The sequence below is a fragment of the Equus przewalskii genome, chromosome 25 (assembly GCF_037783145.1).
Source record: "Equus przewalskii isolate Varuska chromosome 25, EquPr2, whole genome shotgun sequence".
Taxonomy (NCBI): domain Eukaryota; kingdom Metazoa; phylum Chordata; class Mammalia; order Perissodactyla; family Equidae; genus Equus; species Equus przewalskii.
In genome coordinates this window covers 41,840,541-41,859,323 of record NC_091855.1, presented here as the reverse complement: position 1 = coordinate 41,859,323, position 18,783 = coordinate 41,840,541, and the positions used below count along the sequence as shown (strand labels likewise).

Below are 18,783 nucleotides of genomic sequence, written 5' to 3'. Positions count from 1 at the left end.
CACCCAAAGTCCCAGGGCTCCTCTCGGCACCAGGCTCCCCAGCGCCTCTTCCCCACTCTGCCTTCGGTAGTCTCCTACCCTCATCTGCATAAAAAGTTTGCAGCAAAACTTAAACTGCAGAAAGCACAAAGAGTCCAAATAAAAAGGCTTTCTAATATAAAGCCGATGAAAGAGACAAATGAAGAGTAATCAAAACCTCATTAGGGCAAATAAGCAACCTGCCTACAACGCCACGAAAACTGATGGCGCTGGGAACCACACAGTGAAGGCACCGAGGCTTCCAGACAGCTCCCATTTGCAGGAATGCAAATTTCAGGGACGCGGGTGGAAACCTACAGAACCCCACTCAAGATTCTCACCTGGGCACCCAATCCACGGCCCCCAAGGCTGTGGTTCACAACCCTGTCTATACGTTAGAATCACCTGGAGAGGTTTCAAAAACTCTCGATGCCCAGGCCACCTCCACACGGGCATGGGGGCCGGGCAGCAGTTCTCTAAGGCTCCCCAGGGCCTTCTGACCATCGTACAAGGTCAACTGTGCAGGTTGGCAAGCACCGGCTGCTTTACCAGCTCGTATCACTGCCACTCAGGGAAGGATGCCCACAGGAGGGGCGTGAGATGCACAAACCAAAGACAGTGGCTCGCCAACTGGGTGAGTTCATTTCGTGGGATTTGAACAATCGGTCTTGATTCGGGCTGTCGGTCACTCCTGCAGCAGTCCTCCCCTCCCCATTTCCCAGGCTCTGGGAATACAGCAGCGAAGGAGGCCAATTCCTGCCTTCAGGAGTTTACATTCTTCTGGGAAATGAGCCTACGAGTGAGGGGCTGTGATAACAAGAAAACAAGACGAGGGTGCCAGCAGTCTGGACGGCCAGCCGGGGCCTCCCCCACTGTCACCCGCACGTTAGGACACACACCTGCAGGGGGTCTGGGACAAACCTCCAAAAGGAGGTCAAAAACTAATTGTACATCTGGAAGTCAAGACGGCCCTTTACAGACATAAAAAGAAAGAGAAGATGTAGAACAAGCATGAAATATTGATGATTCGTGTCAAATCAACCCTGGAGCCACAGTGAGCGGGCCTGCTGCAGCCGACCTGATCATGAGAATTTATCCCAGAGCAGATGGGGGTCAGTGTTTAGAGGCCCAACAGGAGCCTGAATGCACTTGCAACCCTTTCTGGGGAGCAGCGCAGACCGTGCGTCAGCAGACTCCCTGGGCCCCAGCTGCCCCCCGCCAGCCTGCCCAGGGAAGGGAGGGGGAACTGGGGCAGAGGCCGAGCTCCCAGCTCCGGGAGCCACGTGGCCTAGATCTTCTAGAGCTGCTCCAATTTCCAGGGCTCGATCCTGCTCAGCTGAGAGGTAATTTGCTGAGGTTGGGGTTCCATAATTTAGACTTGCAGAAAGGGTGATTCACTAAATACACAATATGATTTTTAAGGCTCCGTGGGAGTTTTTCTACAAATTTGATTCATGATCCAAGGGGGGAAATTTCTTTTATGACATATGCTAACGGGGCTCAAACTACAGAGTCATCTTAAAGTGAACTTTAAAGTAACTACCTTGGGCATTTCCACAGTGCTGGTGGGCCCTGGATAGCTGGGCCCGTGTCTTACGCTCTGCAACGGGACAGCTCCTGTTCCACGCTGGGCACCAAGCCAGGGCCCTGCAAGCCCGGAAACCAGTGAGACTAGCAACTCCGTTATCCACCAAACACAGGGGAGCACGAGAGCTGGGACCTGGCCAAGAACGGCAGTGTCGGGACCAGCACTCCACCCCTCATCTGACCAGGAGCTCTCAAGTCCTCTGCCTCTGCCCACATTTCTGCAATGACCAGTTGCAGATGAACTGCAGCCAGCCTTTATAACCCAGTTGTCAGAGGGCCACTCCCTCTGCACAGATCGCAGGGTGGACACTGTCCCTGAGCTGCGGGCAGGTGGGTGCCCCCGCAGGGCTCCATTATGATGAGAGGGGCAGCTGACCCTGTCAGCATGCTCCAGGATGCCCGCTGAGCACCTGCTCCGGTCCAGGCTCTGTGGGAGATGCTGGGGCGCAGACAGGATTCAACTCAGCCCCGACACAGGCAGTTGTAAATGAACACCTGTCAGATGAAGGTGCTAACAACTGAGTAAGGCAAGAGCTGTCAAAGGTGGTGCAGGCCAATCGAGGACACAGGCTGATGTGAGAAAAGCCCAGGATCTCTATGTTCAGAGCCCTTTGGGCCTTGGCTTCTCAAAGTGTGGTCCACGGACCACCTGCCTTTGCATCTCCCGGGAGCTTGTTAGAAATGTAGGATCACGTCTGCAGCAGACTAAAGGTTTGTGTCCCCCTCCCCCAAAATCTACATGTTGAAGCCCTAAGGCCTAATCTGATCGTATTTGGAGGTGGGGCCTCTGTAATTAGTTTTAGATGAAGTCATGGAGATGGAGGCCGGGTGATGGAAGTGGTGCCCTTATCAGGGGAAGAAGAGACCAGAGCTCACTCTCTCCACCATGTGAGGACACAGCAAGGACACAGCCATCTACAAGCCAGGAAGAGAGCCCTCCCCAGAACCCCACCACGCTGGCACCCTGATCTCGGTCTTCCAGCCTCCAGTACAGTGAGAAATGAACGTCTGTTGTTTAAGGCCCCCACTCTGCAGTATTGTGTCAGAGCAGCCTGAGCGAGGACACCTCCCTACCCCAGACCTGCAGGCACAGACTGCACCCTAACGAGAGCCCCACGCCTCCTCTGCACGAGCGTCTGGGCAGCCCTGCCTTAGAGAGCATCTCGTCCTCTCTCTTTACTGCACCAACCGGGAAACCACGAGTGAGAGACGCTTAGGCCTGAGGGATTTGGCTAAAACCACCCAGCTGAGTGGGTGGTGGAGGAGGACGTGAGTCAGGGTCCCCTGGAGCTCAGGCCATAGCACTGGAGGCCAGGATGGGCTTCTGGAGAGAGGAGCCCCCACAATGACATGAAGGTCTGATCATAGACATTGGGGTTCCAGTTCACACCCAGGTTCAAGCAGATTGCCAGGAGGAAGAGGAGTCAGAGAATGCCATCCTGGTGGCCCGAAGCCAGCTCCCAGGAAGCATGCTCTGCTGGCTCACATGGACCACATCCCGCTGACCTCTGGAAACGAAGTCAGGCACTTTGCTGCAATGAGGGATGTGCTCCAGTCATCAGACCCAAGGCAGAGAAAGTGGCCAAGAAAAGAAGAAAGGGGAGCCAAATAGCCCATTTGCTGTAATGAATCGGGCTGGACTGGAGAAGTCCAGAATCCCAACATTCATCATTTGGCTAAGCTTAAGGAATCATAAAATTGTATGACTGGGAAGTAGCTTAAGAGTTATCTGTTCCAACTACTCTCCAGCCTTGATTCTCTCAGAGCCCGCAAGAGGCTGGCTGGCCCTGCAGTCCTGCTCCGTGGTGGGCTCACAGCCCAGCATGCCTCAGCTCCTCAACCCTTACCTTCAAAAGGCGGACTCGCTTTGACCCAGCAATTTGAGTTCTGGGACCCAAGCTTAAGGAAATAAACCCCAATCGTGGAAAACACGAGATGCACAAATATGTGTCGTATAGTGGAAAGTATAATCAAGTAGACCTGGATGGTTGTTTGGAGATTATATCGAGAGACGGACGACTCAAACACCCCTGACTGAAGAACAGTTCTCTGGAAAAGACATTCTCTGAGCACACCGTCTCTGCAAGGATGCCCATAAAAGAGTCAGGCACAGGGGCACCCCCCTTCTCAGCCAGATCAGGACGATTAGCCCCGATAATCAATAGGGTGACAGATGTCACAACCAGATCTATCCATAGCAGGGGTGGCCAGATCATAAATATTTTTGGCTTTGCGGGCCATGTGGTCTCCTGCAACTACTCAGTTCTGCCACCGTAGTGTGAAAGTAGCCTTGGATGGTACATAAACAAATGAGTGTGACTGTGTTTCAATAAAACTTTATCTATAAACCAGGCAGTGGGCCGGATTTGGCCCCAGGCTACAGTGTGCTGACCCTTGATCCCCATCCTCATATCTATTAATTTTAAATGGCAACAAAAAGGGGAAATATCCTTAATGTCCAAACTAGGGTTTAAGTTATTAAACCATTTGAAATTGACTCATTTGATCCATATTTGTCAAGTGCTTATTTATGTCAGATGCTGCCCTGAGTACCGGGGAAAGGGCAAGCAGCAAGCCGGCCAAACACCCTGCATCAAAGGATGGACCGAAAATTTTACAAGAGTTTGTGATTACAAGGAAAACCCTTACAATGCTATGAGAAAAGCAAAGTACACAACTATGTATAAAAATAAGACCAAACAATGTTTTTTTTAAAAAAAAAAACACACACGGGGGAAAGAAAAATGAAAGAAAAATATCAAAATGTTCCTAATGTTTATCTTTGGCTGGCTTGACTACTTCTTCTATTTCCTCCTATTTTCTAATTTTTTCATACAATCACATATTTCTTTTACAACACAACAGTCCTTCCCAGTGTATACAAGAGAGGAAGCTTGTCTTGATTTTAAGCTAAGGTCTGTGTCCCTCCTGCTTCCACCTGCAGTGGCCACCGCTGTCCCTGAAGGCAGGCAGAGAAAGTCAAGCTGCTCAGCCCTGGATGTTCCTCCGTGCGCCAGAGAGGGCGGGGGAGTTCAGCACCTGGGACAGAGGCACACACCCGCGGGAGCCCAGCGGGAGGGAAAGTCAGCCACCCAGGTGGAGCCCAGAGGGCAGGGAGGCTGTGCCTTTCTCTCTGGTCCTCCCCGCTGAGTCCAGATGAGACACTCAGGCCACACCTGCCAGAAGAACCGTAATTGAAGCAGGAAAGAGAGTTGTCCCCCGAGCCTGGCTGATGCACAATGGAACTAGCCCTGCGACCCAGCGGGGGAGGAGAGGCAGTCGGATTGTTGGTAAAAAGAAAGTAAAAACAAATAGCGCATGGATCCCTTTACCCACATTATTCGCTTGGGAGAGACTCGCAAACATGCCAATACCAGTCACAGCAACATCTGCTTCTAATTTCTTCTCCCCCAGCATTTTCAAAGCTCGTCAGCTGGCGTCTGCCTTAAAGGAGAAAATTCGATATTTTTAACAAACTCTTAAATCAGATGGCGTCCTTGGTGAGTAATTTCTTACGTGTTTGGTCTTTGAGACTAAAAACAGTAAGCACACCTTTAAGGGACGTGGCCGTCAGCGGGGCTGGGTAATCAGGAGGCCTCGCTTCACGGCATGACTAAGAGTTTCCAGCTCGCACAGCGCTTCCCTGTGTTTTCTTTCATTTATCAGGTATTTATATCCTAAATATAAGTGCTCCAGAGTTTTTAAAAAACTTCACTGTGTCCACTTCTTTGTGGGTAACTTTTCTCTCATTTCCAAATATTTTTGTAAAGAGAAGTTTCTTTGTGAAAGAAAACTGTGTCACATTTTTTAAAAGAGCACATCTCTCTGTGCATCCACCGCGTGTGAAGTGCTCTAAGCAAGATATCTATGAAGAAAACGTCCTGTCCTCTTTGAAGAAACTGTCTCTGTTTTTGGGTTCTCCTCAAAACAGCAGCAGCCCCTTCCAGCGTCTTCCCGCAGCGGCCGGTCTGAGGCACCCCCTGGGCCTCCGAACCTGACCTTGAGGTTGGTCTCACCTCCCTCCATCCAGGCCGTGTGGAACAACCTCTGCTGGGCGCAGAGCGGCGTGAGGGCGGCCCGCGTCCAGGACGGGGAGGGAGGCGGCCCCAGAGCGGGAAGCCTTGAAGGAGAACATTTTGGCGATACAGATGCAGCAGGCTCGAGCCTTCAGGGCGGGACCACTGGGTCCCCTGAACCCCAAACAAAGGAGGACACTCTCTGACATTCTTCTTCTTTCAAAGTCAAGTTCAACACAGGTTTTATCATGAACTACCCTGTAGGACTCGAGTGGCTGTCTGCCTCCTTCAGACCAGGGCAGTGCTTCTCAGATCTTGAAAACCAGCTGTCCTTGAAGTCACTGAGACCCCAGAGGCTGTCATACCACGGCAGTCACCCCTCCACGAAGCCCCCTCAGCCCCGATCCAAGCACGCCCTGCTCACACACTTCCATGGCTCCCACTGCTAATCCAAACCAAGACTCAGGGCAGTGAGAGACTGTCTGCCCAGCAGGCCTGTCCCGCTGCCTGGGGCCCACACACAGCCAAGCCGAGCTGGCCACCAGCCCCCGCACACATTTCACATCCCCACCTTCTGCACTTGCACACTCCACGTGACTGCCTTCCTCCTTCACTCACTCATTCAGTCAGCTGAGGTTTGCTGGGTGCCGACTACACGCCAGGCACTATTCTAGGAGCTGAGGACAAACAAGGCAGACAAAATCTCTGTCCTAGAGAGCTTACGTTCAAGTAGAAGGAGACATGCAAATAAATAAACCAAACCAAAGTGTAAAATCCAAAGTATGCCAGGTGATGATAAGTGCTCTGGAGAGAAATGAGGTGGCAAAGGGGACTAGTGAATGCCAGGGGGTGGCTGGCATGGTGGTCAGGGAAGGCCTCACTGGAGAAGTGGGATTTGTGAGGGAGGGAGGAAGCCTCTACATAGGAAATTGGGAGAAGAGCCTTCCAGGCAGAGGGAACAGTAAGTGCAAAGGCCCTGAGGCAGGAAAGTGCTGGTGTGTCCTAGGAAAAGCAAGGGGGCTAGTGGGGCTGGAGATGATGAGAAGGAGCTGAGGGAAGATCACACAGGCCTTGTGAGCCACTGTAGGGACACTGGTTCTCACTGTGAGTGAGATCGGAGCAGGGAGGAGTCTGACCAGAGGAGTGACACATCTGTTACACTGCAACAGACCACGGTGGCTGCTGTGCTTGGAACAAACTGTGAGGGGCAGGGGGAAAGAGAGATGCCAGACAGGAGACTACTGCAATTATCCCAGCGCGAGATGATGGCGGCTTGAACCAGAGTTACGACAGCATTTGCTGATGGTCCGGGTGTGCGGGGGATGACAGGGAGAGCAGAGGCAGGGATGGTTCTGATGGTTTTAGCCCGAACAACCAGAAGGATGGAGATGCCACATATTAAGTAAGTGAAAGCAAGAGGAGCAGCAGGCTGTGGTGAGGTGGGAGTGGACACCACGTCTCTGTGGGACGGATCGTGACCAGCCTTCAAGCCCCACAGGGAACACGGCCTGCTCTAAGCAGCCCTCCTCCCGCCAAGCTGAAAGCACTCACCTGCTCTGAATTTGGGCCCCTCCCGCTCGCTCGCTCACACACAGCACTCTCAGCGCCAGTTATCCGTATCCACACGTTATTCCCTTGAGTGACCCAAGGCTGACTTATTTATATCATCTGGAAGTATTTGCACACAGTAGGTGCTCAACAGATATTTTTAGTAAGCTGTACAGAATGCACCTATGATGTTTTAACAGTCTTAACAACTCAAGGGTCTTTCAAAACATCTAAAAATGACGATTGGCACTGATTAGATATTAAGCGGTAATTATTCCAGCTCTGGGTCCCATACATGGATGCTGCCCTGACTCCAATCGTTCAGCTCATCGGGCAAGCTCTCCCAGGGAAAGGCCAAGCGAGGGAGGCGTGGTACCTTGCCGGTCCTTATATCCCAAGCTTTGATTTCGGAGCTGAAGCCTCCACACACAAAAAGGCTGTGGTCTTTGGGATGAAACTTCAAGGTAGTGATCCTGAAGTCACTTTGACCACTGAATAGCTGGGTCCCTACAACACAAAGAAAGAAGAGAGGGTTAGAAACCACCCAGATCACAAAATAAGCATCTTGAAACTAAGACGCTTCCTGGTATGGAGCTATGGGCCAACGCAGCCCACCTGTCTCCAGCGGGGACTTTCTGGAAACACAACAGCAGCAGCCGCCACTTCTGCCCTCACGCTCTGGCCACCCCCACCCTTGATTAGCTGAACTCCACCCGCCCCCCCCGGCTAAACTGGACGACTGGATCCATGAATGTCACCTTCTATGTGCTCCGTAAACATATGCGTCAACTCACTTCAACCACACAACCACTTTAAACCCAGTTTACGATTGGAAAAAACGAGGCTCAGGAAGATTAGGTAACATTTCCAAAACTGCACAGTTAATACAGATTATCGACCTGGAAGTCTAAAAACCAAAAGCAGGATGCTCCCAAGTGATTCTTTTTAGGATCAGCCATCTTACAGTCAAGCCCTTATAAAAACCATGAATGGTTTGCTATAGAGCATGGCAGGTGGGGGTGCCTTGATGCTCTGGGTGACAAACCAGAGTGTGACATCACAGTGGCCCAAGTTCCAGGATGGACAGGGTGGCGTGGACCATTGGAGTCTCACTGGTTCTACAGGACTCAAGACAGTCCTCGTCCTGCACGCATCTGTCATGAAACTGTTGTCAGACACTTATGAGCAGTGTGCAGATGTTTGTGTGCAGAGATGTGCATCCTGTGTGGACAAGGTCTGTTTTGTCACTGTGATCGTCTAGAAGTAAGCTGTAGAAACAGGTCAGACTCAGGGCACGTGGGAAATGGATCTTCTGCCCTGAGCCCACGTCTACTGAGCTCCAAAGCCAGGACTCCTTCCTCTGCGCAGTGCCTCCTCGTGTCCCTGAGCGCTGGCTGGAGTTCTTGCGTGTTCAAGTCAACCCCACTGAAACTGCATCGAGAAATCGGACTGGCCTTAGAAGCCATTGTTGCTGCTGAGTCTGAGTGCTGCCTCTGCACATGTCCCCAGGGGCTGGGCCACCACGCCACATCCCTGCTCACACACCAGGTGCAGCACCTGCCACGTATCACGCCAACCAGGAACGTGAAGGTGGTTTCCCTCAGAGACGGCGACCAGGGCTCCCACAGCCCGGGAGGGACAAGCTTGACTGCTGCACTGAGGCAGTGAGCAGTTAGGGACACAAGAAGCTGGTGGCCAAGAAGGAGACCAATGTGACGGCAAGATCTTGAGACTCCTTTCCTCTTACAGGAACCCAGGAAGCGCGTTAGCTCGCTCGATTCAGAAAGCGCTTCCTTTAGGTTGACTGCTTTGTGCTCAGGACACTGCCAGGTACTTGGTTAAGTCTCTACCAGCTCACCTGGTACGGAAAAGCAAGCCACAAATCGGTACTCTCAAGAGTTACCGCAGAATTATTAATCCAGTTCACCCAGATCCATGGTCTCTGAGCTCGTCTGACAGTGCACCCCATCAATGAGAAACCCTTAAGCACATCCGTTTGTTGATAAGTTACACAGTGTGCCACTGTACCAATATATTGTGAACATTAAAACAAACACCAAAAATAGAACACGTTAAAGGATGAGAAAACGATAAAATAGCCAATGCTTTAAAATATATTTTAACATGTCTTTACTAAAAGTATCAACAAATCTCTGAAATCATTAAATCAAATGCTATAATATTTTTAGTGAATAACAGGTTGGCGACACTTTCATTTTTTTCAAATGTAGGGAACTTTTTGTGACTCAGTGATCTGAAAGTAGCCCAGTACAGCTTCAGTTTATTCACTGAAATCTATCAGCGCCAAGGAAGACTCGTCCTAGAGATGCGCGGACCTGGATGGGAGATGCCCACCTTGGGCAACGAGAGGGACATTTTCTATTTCCATCTACTGCCGATGCAAAGGACTTTGTGACCATTTTGCCATGAAATCTCCCTTTTCCCCGATGTTAAACAATGGCTCCTACAACTAATCAGACGGGATTACTGAATTCTCATATTTTTAACAACCCAATTCAAAATCCACTGAAATTTTCATTTAAAGGATTTTAAAGCAGATTACAAAAACACTGTTCCCAAGTTAAAGGTGCAGATATTAGAGTTTTTAATAGGCGACATGTTCACATCATTGTTTTGGCAACAAAAATTACAGAACCATGGAAACAATTAAAAACATCTGTTTTCAAAATGTTCACTCCATTGTGCAGATTTCTTGGAAAGCAGTTCCCCTCTTGATCTTCATTAATTCGTCACCTTTACCTTGATAGATGATTAAGTGTGTTGATTTTTTTCTAATATCTTCTAGGGGCCTACAATTGGCAGTCGCTTGTCACCAAAGAAAGTTTTGGAAACACCTGATTTTAAGGAAAACTCCATACCTTTTCAAGCTCAACAAGCCCCTTAAACTATTTTGCTACAAAATGCAACATACAAAAATTTTCATGGTCATCGTATTCATCACAATGTTGTCAAGAGGCAGTCAGGTCACACCCCCGTCATGGTGAAGGTACTCTAAAGACAGCCCGGCTAGCCAGCCTGCGGGAGAGGTGAAGGCAGACATGGCTCTCTGCCTGGAGCGCTGAAAAGCCATTTAAAGTGGAATCATAAACTGTGCTCTGTGGCAAGATGGACAATGCTTGATACCTGTTCTTTAATTGCAAGAGTATTTCTTAGGGATTGATATGGACAAAGGCTGGGAAGAGATGCGCCAACATGCAATGGATTATTCTAGGGGGAGTAAGATAACTGTTGAAATTATATTAATATTGCCACAATATTCTTTTTTGAACAAACAAAGAATTCTTCTAAAAAGGCATCAGGGAAATGAGTAGACTTGTAGTGGTCAGGGTGCTATGTCCCTCCCATGAGGTCAACAGACAAGCAACACTCCCAAGTAAAGAGAACATCGCTCCCCAGGGAATGAATCTAATTGGAGACCTGGTATTCCTCGAGTTCACTCTTCTTTTCCTTTCCTGAAGCTCATCTGGAACCCAAGCTCTTCCTTGCCTTCGAAGCTACAGCATGACGTGCCCCGTTAGCAAAGCCCCTCCTAGGAGGATGGAGCAGAGGCAGCCCCCTCGCTGTCCACGCTCGTGACAGGACTCGCAGTAGCTCGTGCGCAGCCCCTGGGGACAGGCATCGTGCCCGCAGCACAGGCCCGGGGCTGCTCGCTCCAGCCAAGTGCCTGGGGGCTGAGGGTGGGGACCACCATCATGTCCCCGCGATGGAAAGAGGGGCGCAGAGATGCCACTGCAGCCCCACACCACCAAGAAGGCCCCGGTGGGCCAGTAGCCTTCTCTCCTGACGGAGACAACTGCACCTCCCGCCGACTTCTTGCTCACTTGGGATTCACTGCCAATCCTCAAGTCCAAAAGGGAAAACAAACTGGAGAAAATTTTCTCCCCGCTTCTGGGACCAGAGCATAGAACCATATGCTTATCTGAGAAATGGCAGTGAATTCGCCATGTCTTTTCAGAAAGTGCAGTAATACAGTCTTGCCAACAACGGGGGAAAAAGACGGGAGGAAAAGTGAAAGTTGAGTTGCTAAAACATGATGATTGAAACTTGTTCTGCTAAAAAAAAAAACCTGCATCTCTGAAAATTATTCTTCCTCACCCCCTAAGGAGATTGAGAGAGAATCTGTCTTTTAAGTACCAAAATTTTCCAGTTAGAAGATAAGCCATAGTTTGTATCTTTTTCCTACTTTTACTTATAATAACTAGACTTTCACTATATTTCTTTGTTAAAAGCCCTCAAAGCTAAAAGATTTCTAAATTTTTAAATGAGCATCCAGATACCTAACGGGAAACACTACAGGGGAAATTCCACTGGGTGCAAAGGTCCAGGACAAGTCGGTGGCTCAGAAACCCAATCCCACTCGTCATCGTCTGGTCCTGTGTATGAAGCGCGAGGTGGGACGGTAGGGGGGCTGACAGTCACACAGACCCAGTCCCACCCCAGCTCTGTCACTTCCAGGAGAGGGCCCTTGGGCAGGTCCCTTGGGCAGATCCCTCCGCTGCTATGCTACACGTCCTCATAACCGTAAAGCTGTCAGGAGCGTGGAGTGCAGAGCATTCTAGGGGGCATGACAAACAGCGAGGAGCAAAAGGGAGCTGTTACAGCGTGAAAAAATTAAACCCCAAATTATCAAACTCGTCCTTGGTTAAATTAAAAGCTAAAGCCAAGGGATACAAGTTTTCAACAGCAGGAAACTTGAGAGATGAAAGATTTTCAGTTTTTGTCGTGAGGCCGTGAGATTACAACGCCCCAGGCTGGCCTTTACATTTTGTTCAAGAGATATGGATGAAGCCTAGAAAATATGAGAAACTATCTTGAACGCGAACATCAGCCACATGGAGGTGAAGGTCCCCCCTTGTCAGACGTGTCCCTGCTCTGTACCTTCTCACAAGTCGAGTGGCTTGTTTACCACATCCTGTCCTGAGCAATGCCACTCGAAGCACAATGCTTAGTTGCTATGCAACCTTTAACCTTGAGACTATCTTGCTTGTTTACATGTCTGTTATAGAAAATTCTACTTATTCACTGTATGCTGCTTATACGAAATAGAGTTTTAAAATATTCAATCCACTAACGCTGACTTTATTGATCCTGTTAGAATGAACTCAACCAGTATAAGAACTGTTCAGATCCTCTGGGAGTTAGGACAAAAATCACTTCTTTTCCTCTTTGGATCAATAATGATACAAATAAACTATAAATCGTCATTAAAGTAAAAACATGTTTAAAACAGAATGCATAAACTCAATTGGTTCTCAACACTATTATTACTCCAATGCTTCCATCACCAATATTGCTATGATAAGGCAGCTGGTAACACAGGCCAGGTAACTCCTTGGAGATGCCCCTCTTCCTTTCTCAGGGGGAGACATCGAGCTCCCCCAAGGTGACCACTCACGTGGTTGGGGCAACACCGCCTGGCCACCCTAATGCCTACCCTGGGAGACCCTATTGTCATGCAGGGCTCCAGGTCCCTGAGGTCCTCCTCTTCCACTCAGCATGTGTGGCCCCCAGCTCAACTATGGGTCCCCAAGAAAGAGAAGGGAAGGGCATGTCCTTCTCTCTTGTTACCTCCAGGCCTGCCTGGGGCTTGCACATGTCACGCCACAACCCTATGTGGTAGGTGTAATTAACCATTTCACCTCGGGGGGAAATGGAAGGTCAGCGAGGCCATGGTTCATCCAGGGCCACACGAATCAGCCATGCTGGGACACAGGCTGGACCCGCCTGACCCCAGAGCCCAGCTCTCTGCACCCGCCTCGCCTGCCTGCGAGCTGTTCGTGACCTTTCCTTCTCCTCAGCTCTTTGCGCACATCCACAGACTCAGGAACATGCAGGGAAGGCGCTGACGAGGGGAACTGATGCTGCCGGCTGGTGGTGATTGAGCCTGTGTTCCCAGGCAGGCAGCATATGACTCATTTCGCTAAAATCAATATCGTTACACTCATCCTCTGGGAAGTATTCAGCCAGCTGTAAATTTAACCATCCTGACTCAAAGTTAACGAGAAAAAGGAGCTTACTAACTTTCAAATCAAACTCTGTGAATCAGAAACAGGGGCCATCTTGGCTCACTGGGTGGAGAGTCAGACGGGCTGTGTCTGAACGCTCCCCATGGAGAAGCTGGGGGACGCTGGATCAGCCAGCAAGCCTCTCAGATCCGTGGGATCCTAATATGTAAAGTCAGGATAATGAAACCTACCTTGAAAGGCTGTTGTGAGAATTAGAAATAATGTATGTGGGACACAAGCCCCAGGCAAACCACAGGCCTAATAAACGGCAGCTGCAGCAGCAACAGTAGTAGGAACGGAAGAAACAGAAGTTGTAGTCATTTCTTTTATATCAAGTTTAGCCAGTGCTTTTAATTATCTAGACAAGACCGAATTTTCCAAAAATTTTTTTATAAAAAGAGTTCTCAACTTGCAAAAAAGGTGTGTCCTGATGGCTGACTTTGAATTGGTTTTCTGGGACTCAGAACTCACCGCTGGGACAGCAAACAGCCCGTGAATGTGTTCAGGTCCCAAGGTCAGTCAACAGAGGTCTCCTTACCTACAAAGGGCGCCAACGGCAATGCAATTGCAATTAAACACGCACAGAGATCAAACGTCAGCTCCGCGCAATAACGGTAATGGATGAAATGGCACTGTTGATTAAAAACTACCTTTTATTTATCCAGACGGCTGGCATGACTTAACTGGAAGAGGATGAGGAGACAGACATTTGTGGAGGCGCGGGAGGACCTCCAGGCTCTCTCCAAAGTGTGAGACGCAGGGCTGGCAGGTGTTTACTGACGTTTAGTAACATCTGACTTAACACCCACGACTAGGGTCACTTCTCACCCCAAAGCCGAACGAGGAGGAGAAAACACGGTTGAGATTGGAGAAACTAACTCTTCAGAGGGAAAGAGAAAGGGTGTGCGTGGGAGTGGCGACGGGCGCGTGCTGAAGGGGGAGCAGCCTTGAGAACAGACGCGTTTAAAAGAGGGTCAGGGAAGGGGCGCAGGTGAAGGAGGGAGCTAAGGAGAAAGCGGGTTGTGGACGACAGAGGAAAGGCTGAGGAGTCTGGGGGGTCCTGCTGCCTCCGTGGGAGGGAGGGAGACGGGGGTGGGGTGGGGCGGGCAGCTGCTCCCTGGGCAAGGAGGCACTGGAGGAGCGGCAGCTGGAGCGGCAGCAGCTCACAACATGCTGGGCTGCAATGCCCCCTGGAGCCTCCACGCCTGGATCCAGTGGCAAAACCCCTAGGACCAAAGGAGCAAATAGGCACACGTGCCTGTATGGCCAGGAGCTCCGTAAACGTGCCCACGGGCAGGAGACCTGGACGCAGCCAGCACGTGCCGTGTATCTGCCTTCCTGGTCTCCACAGGCACCTGAAGGATGCCTAACCAAGTCCCTCCAAGAAGTGCTGGGGGGCACTCTGCCACAATGCGCAAAAGCCTGAGAATGGAGAGGCCAGGCCCCTCTGCAAGCACCTCCTCCAAGGCCCGGCGAGGGTGCCCCACTCTGAAGGCTCAGCCCAACAAGAGCCCCTTCAGCAGCTGCTTCTCTGAAGCCGCAGGAGCTCCTGGCACTCTTCTCCAGGGCTTTAATTTGGACGCTTCTCACCCTTCCTATGCCAAGTGTTCTAAATCATCAGGGCTAACATTTCTCCCACAGGAGCAGCGGCTGTCAAGAGCCGGAGAAGCATCCTTCAGCCTGTCACTTAATCAGAGGGATCAGTCAGGATCAGCCTGGGCGCGCCTTCCTCCCGAGGCCCGGAGTTATCCTCTGCAGGTGGTGAGCCGGCTGCCCGGCTGAGAGCCAAGCGGGCTCCCCAGGTGTCGGCTTAAGCAAACTGTTTGTCCACAGCAGGAAAACAGACGTGGCGAGGGCACGCCACTCCCGGGCTTCAACAGCCAGAGCCCCTGCCAGTCACACAGGCCGGGGCTGGGTCCCAGCTCTGTCACTGCTGGCTGCACATGTCACCACACACTCTCAGCTTCAGTTTCTGGGTCAACGAAGTGGGGATAAAAACACCCCCCTCACAGGTGAGTGTGGAGGCTAAATATGTAAGGAGAAAAGGTCTAATTTCCATCTATTCATTTCAGGTTGATACAGGCCAGGCAGTGAGGGCTACCTGGCCCGGGGACTGGCCCATAGAAAGCCTTCAGCCAATTTGTCATTCTTTCTCCTTGTAGCGTTTCTGTGATGGGGGCCCCAGTCATGATGCAAAAACGAGGGAGACACCAGAAGACACTTCTTGGAAAACAGAGAAGTGGTCATGTATGTGTCCAGTCCTGGTGGCCACTTATTTCCATGCAGCATGGACCACCGTCTAAAGATACAGGGACACCAGAGCAGCAGGAGGCAGCCAGGGGCTGGAGACAGCAAGGCTGCGGGCAGTGGAGTCTGAATGAAGAGGACGCCACCCCAAATAAAGGGCAGTTGCCGTCCCATCACAAGAAAGAAGCTGCTAGCCCACCAGTGGCCATTTGTCACGGAGAAGCTGGGAGAACCCTGAAAGGCTGGCCCGGCCCCCAGGCTGAGCGCCTACCACGCACCAGGCATTCTGCAAAGGGCCTCTGCAGCTCAGCTTTTAGCTTTTCCCTCAACAACCCCACCAGCCAGGCACTGTTCTCCCCTTTCACAGATGCGGGAACCGCAGGGAAGGAACCCGAGGACGCCCAGCTCGGTAAGTAGAAAAGCCGCATGTGCACCCCACCCACACTCCTTCTAGCACCCTGGGCTGCCTCCAGCATCCAGGAGCTGGGAGCGGGCGGCATAGCACGGCTCTCCCAGGCTGGCCAGGGCACATCAGGAGAGCTGACCAGGGCACAGGAAGGAGGACAGGGTGCCCTGCGGGGCCAGGGCCCTGGGGCTCCAGGGGGAGGACCAGCTCTTTAGCAGCCAACAAATGCAAAGTGCAAGGCCCTGCACACCTCCAGGGCCTCACAGCCAGGCTGGGGCCAGCCGGGGGCTAGAATCTGCAAGAAACCAGCACCACTCAGAACGGAAGAAGCTCTTCGAGGGTTTTTGAGGAGACTGGCCGGTTCGGCAGGCAGGACAGCTGACTCAGAAAGCAGGCGTGCTGCGGCCTGACAGGGTCGGCCAGCGTTCCCTGAGGCCGCCTCGGCCTAATGCACCAGAGACGTTTTGTTAGGAAGATTACAGACTAAGACAGGGAGCACCAAAAATAATTAATCTGTGAGCGGATTTTATTTAAGTGTTGATTCATGGTTGTTCTATAAGCCAACAGCCCTTCAGAACTATAAATTAATGAGATAAAATGTTGCTGGCTCTCCATATTTCAGGCCGGGTATTGACGTTTCAGAATCCACAGATTTTTAACTGTATTGATTGAGGACACCAGGATAAATGGCCTTGGCGCCAAATTCCCATTAACGACAATGGGCACCGAGTGACTAATTCCCAAAGCGCCGCGCCCCGCGTCGCCTTCTCCTGGCGGGAGTTCTAATTAGATTGAAACGAAAAAGCCAATCACCAAGGGCGGAAAGACGCAGACCAAGCAAAGAGGCAGCTGACACTCGGTGATGAGAAAGGATGAGGTAAGTCAAGCCACACAACAGGCACAACCCAGGCCAGGGTGGGCTGCAGGGATGAGGATAGAGACACAGCGGCACCCCCACCCCAACCCCGGCAGCCCTGATGGGGTTCGCTGCGCGGCAAGGGCCAGCCCCTGCGCTGTTTCATCCACACACGCACTAAGCAGCTGCTCCGAGCCAGCCCTGCCCGGGTGACAGAGACACAGAGACCACCAGGACAGGCCCCTATCCTCACGGAGCACCCACCCTAGCCAGGGAGACAGACACGGAAACCAACAACCCCCTCAGCAGGAGAGGCCCCATCTAGGGGCTGGAGGGCCTCCCCACGGGTGAGGTCCAAACCCCTCGACCCTACCCCCCAAGGGACAAAGGACATCCAACATGCTCACCACTGTAGCCCTAGCACCAGGACGTGCACATAGCAGGTGCTCAATAAGTAACTCCTGAAGGAAAGAAACCCAGCCTTCAACAGGTGAACCAGGTGGCCAGCGCCATTCCCAGCAGAGAGGTGGAGTGGAAAAGTCTTCCATCCCCTCCCTAATGGGAGGGCAAAGTCCTGAGGGCGGGGGGCCGTGCCTTCCCGTACCACCCGACACATACGGCAGCAGAGGGGTACGCTGGGCCTGGGGTCAGACAAGCTTCCCTCCAACGACAGTACCACCAACCAGGCAAGGCACCCCACCTCCCTCCTCCAGCTCTCCACTGGGCCTCGGTCACACCCCACCAGCTGCAGCTACCAGGGACGGCTGCCTGGAGTGCAAATCCAGTCCTGACTCCCTCCTGCTCCACACGCAGCAGTGGGCCCTGCTGCCACCTGCTGCTGCAGGCCCTGACTCGTCAGGCAGGAAGACTCTGCATGTCTGAAAACTTCAGAGTCCCACCACACGCACACACACCCACACACACAACGGCAGTGTCTGCTTAACATCTGTTGATTGAGAAGATAGATGGAGAGACAGAGCCACTAGGAATCCATTAATGTCGTCAAATGAACGCGGATTAAGCCGACAGCATCGCCAGCAAGTGAAAAGCATCATTTCTTCCCTCCGAGGGCGGGAGGCACAGGAAGGGCGCTCAGTGACCCTGGAGTGAGGGCAGGGCCTAGAGAATGCGCCCCCCACAGGCGGGGAGCTGCATGAAGCTCAGGCTCCCCTTCCTGCACCCCCAGACTCACCTCCCCCAGCTCCCTGCACCCCACACTTCCAGACCCATAACAAGCCTCCTGTTCCTGTGACAACTCTGTCCTCGTTGTTCCATCTGCTGAGAACCCACTTCCCTCCTTCTCAACCACGCCTCCTCCACCCCGATTCTCTGTCCCCTGAATTTCTGCCTCAGCTTGGGTTCCACTTCCTCCAGGAAGTCTTCCTTGATCTTCCAGACTAGATGTGCTCACAGTTCCTCTGTCTGCTCCGTCACCACCACCTGGGACCCTCTCTGCACCTCTGTCTGCCCAGCAGACGTGAGCTTCTCCAGGGAGGGTCCCAGGTCTTGCACACCTGTGACTCCAACTTATTGGCTTATTGGACACACAGGTAATGGAGTGTGATGGTCAAGCACAGGCTTTGGAGCCTGGCAGACCCATGTGCATCCTGGCTCTGCTACTTCTGGTTTACGCCTCTGGGCCAGTGTGTGAAGAGAAGACTCTGGTGGCACCGGCCTCAAAGGTGAGTGGGGCCTAAACGAGATCCCATACATAAGGCTGTAGAGGAAGGCCTAACACACAGAGGGTGCTCGGTGACAGTACCTGCTGCCATCATCACTGACCATCACCATCAGGGACAGTGGGTGCCACCATCACCAAGTGGCATCCAACTCCCCGAGCCGTGGCTCCCTCATGGGCCCTGTGGGACTCTCAGTGAGACACAGCAGCTGGGGAAACCCTCTGTTGAGAAGAAAACACCACACGCTCAGCACCGTGGAAAGGGCACGAGATTTGCAGTTGCACAGATATGGCTCCAAACCCCTGCTGGCCATGCACCAGCGGGAGGCCTCAGCAAGCTGCTCCGCCCTCTGAGCCGCAGTCTCCTCGCCTGTAAAATGGGCAGAACCATGGCTGGCAGC

At 51.9% G+C, this 18,783-nt stretch overlaps 1 protein-coding gene across 3 annotated transcripts in view; it reads right to left on the bottom strand.

Annotated features, from left to right (window-relative positions):
- WDR25 (WD repeat domain 25) overlaps nucleotides 1-18,783 on the bottom strand; it is a 137,229-nt gene that overhangs the window by 34,299 nt on the left and 84,147 nt on the right. For all 3 annotated transcript variants that reach the window (XM_070593574.1, XM_070593573.1, XM_008536979.2), the window contains exon 4: nucleotides 7,546-7,676. In XM_070593574.1, the coding sequence (XP_070449675.1) occupies nucleotides 7,546-7,676 (131 nt within the window). The remainder of the gene's footprint in view (nucleotides 1-7,545; nucleotides 7,677-18,783) is intronic.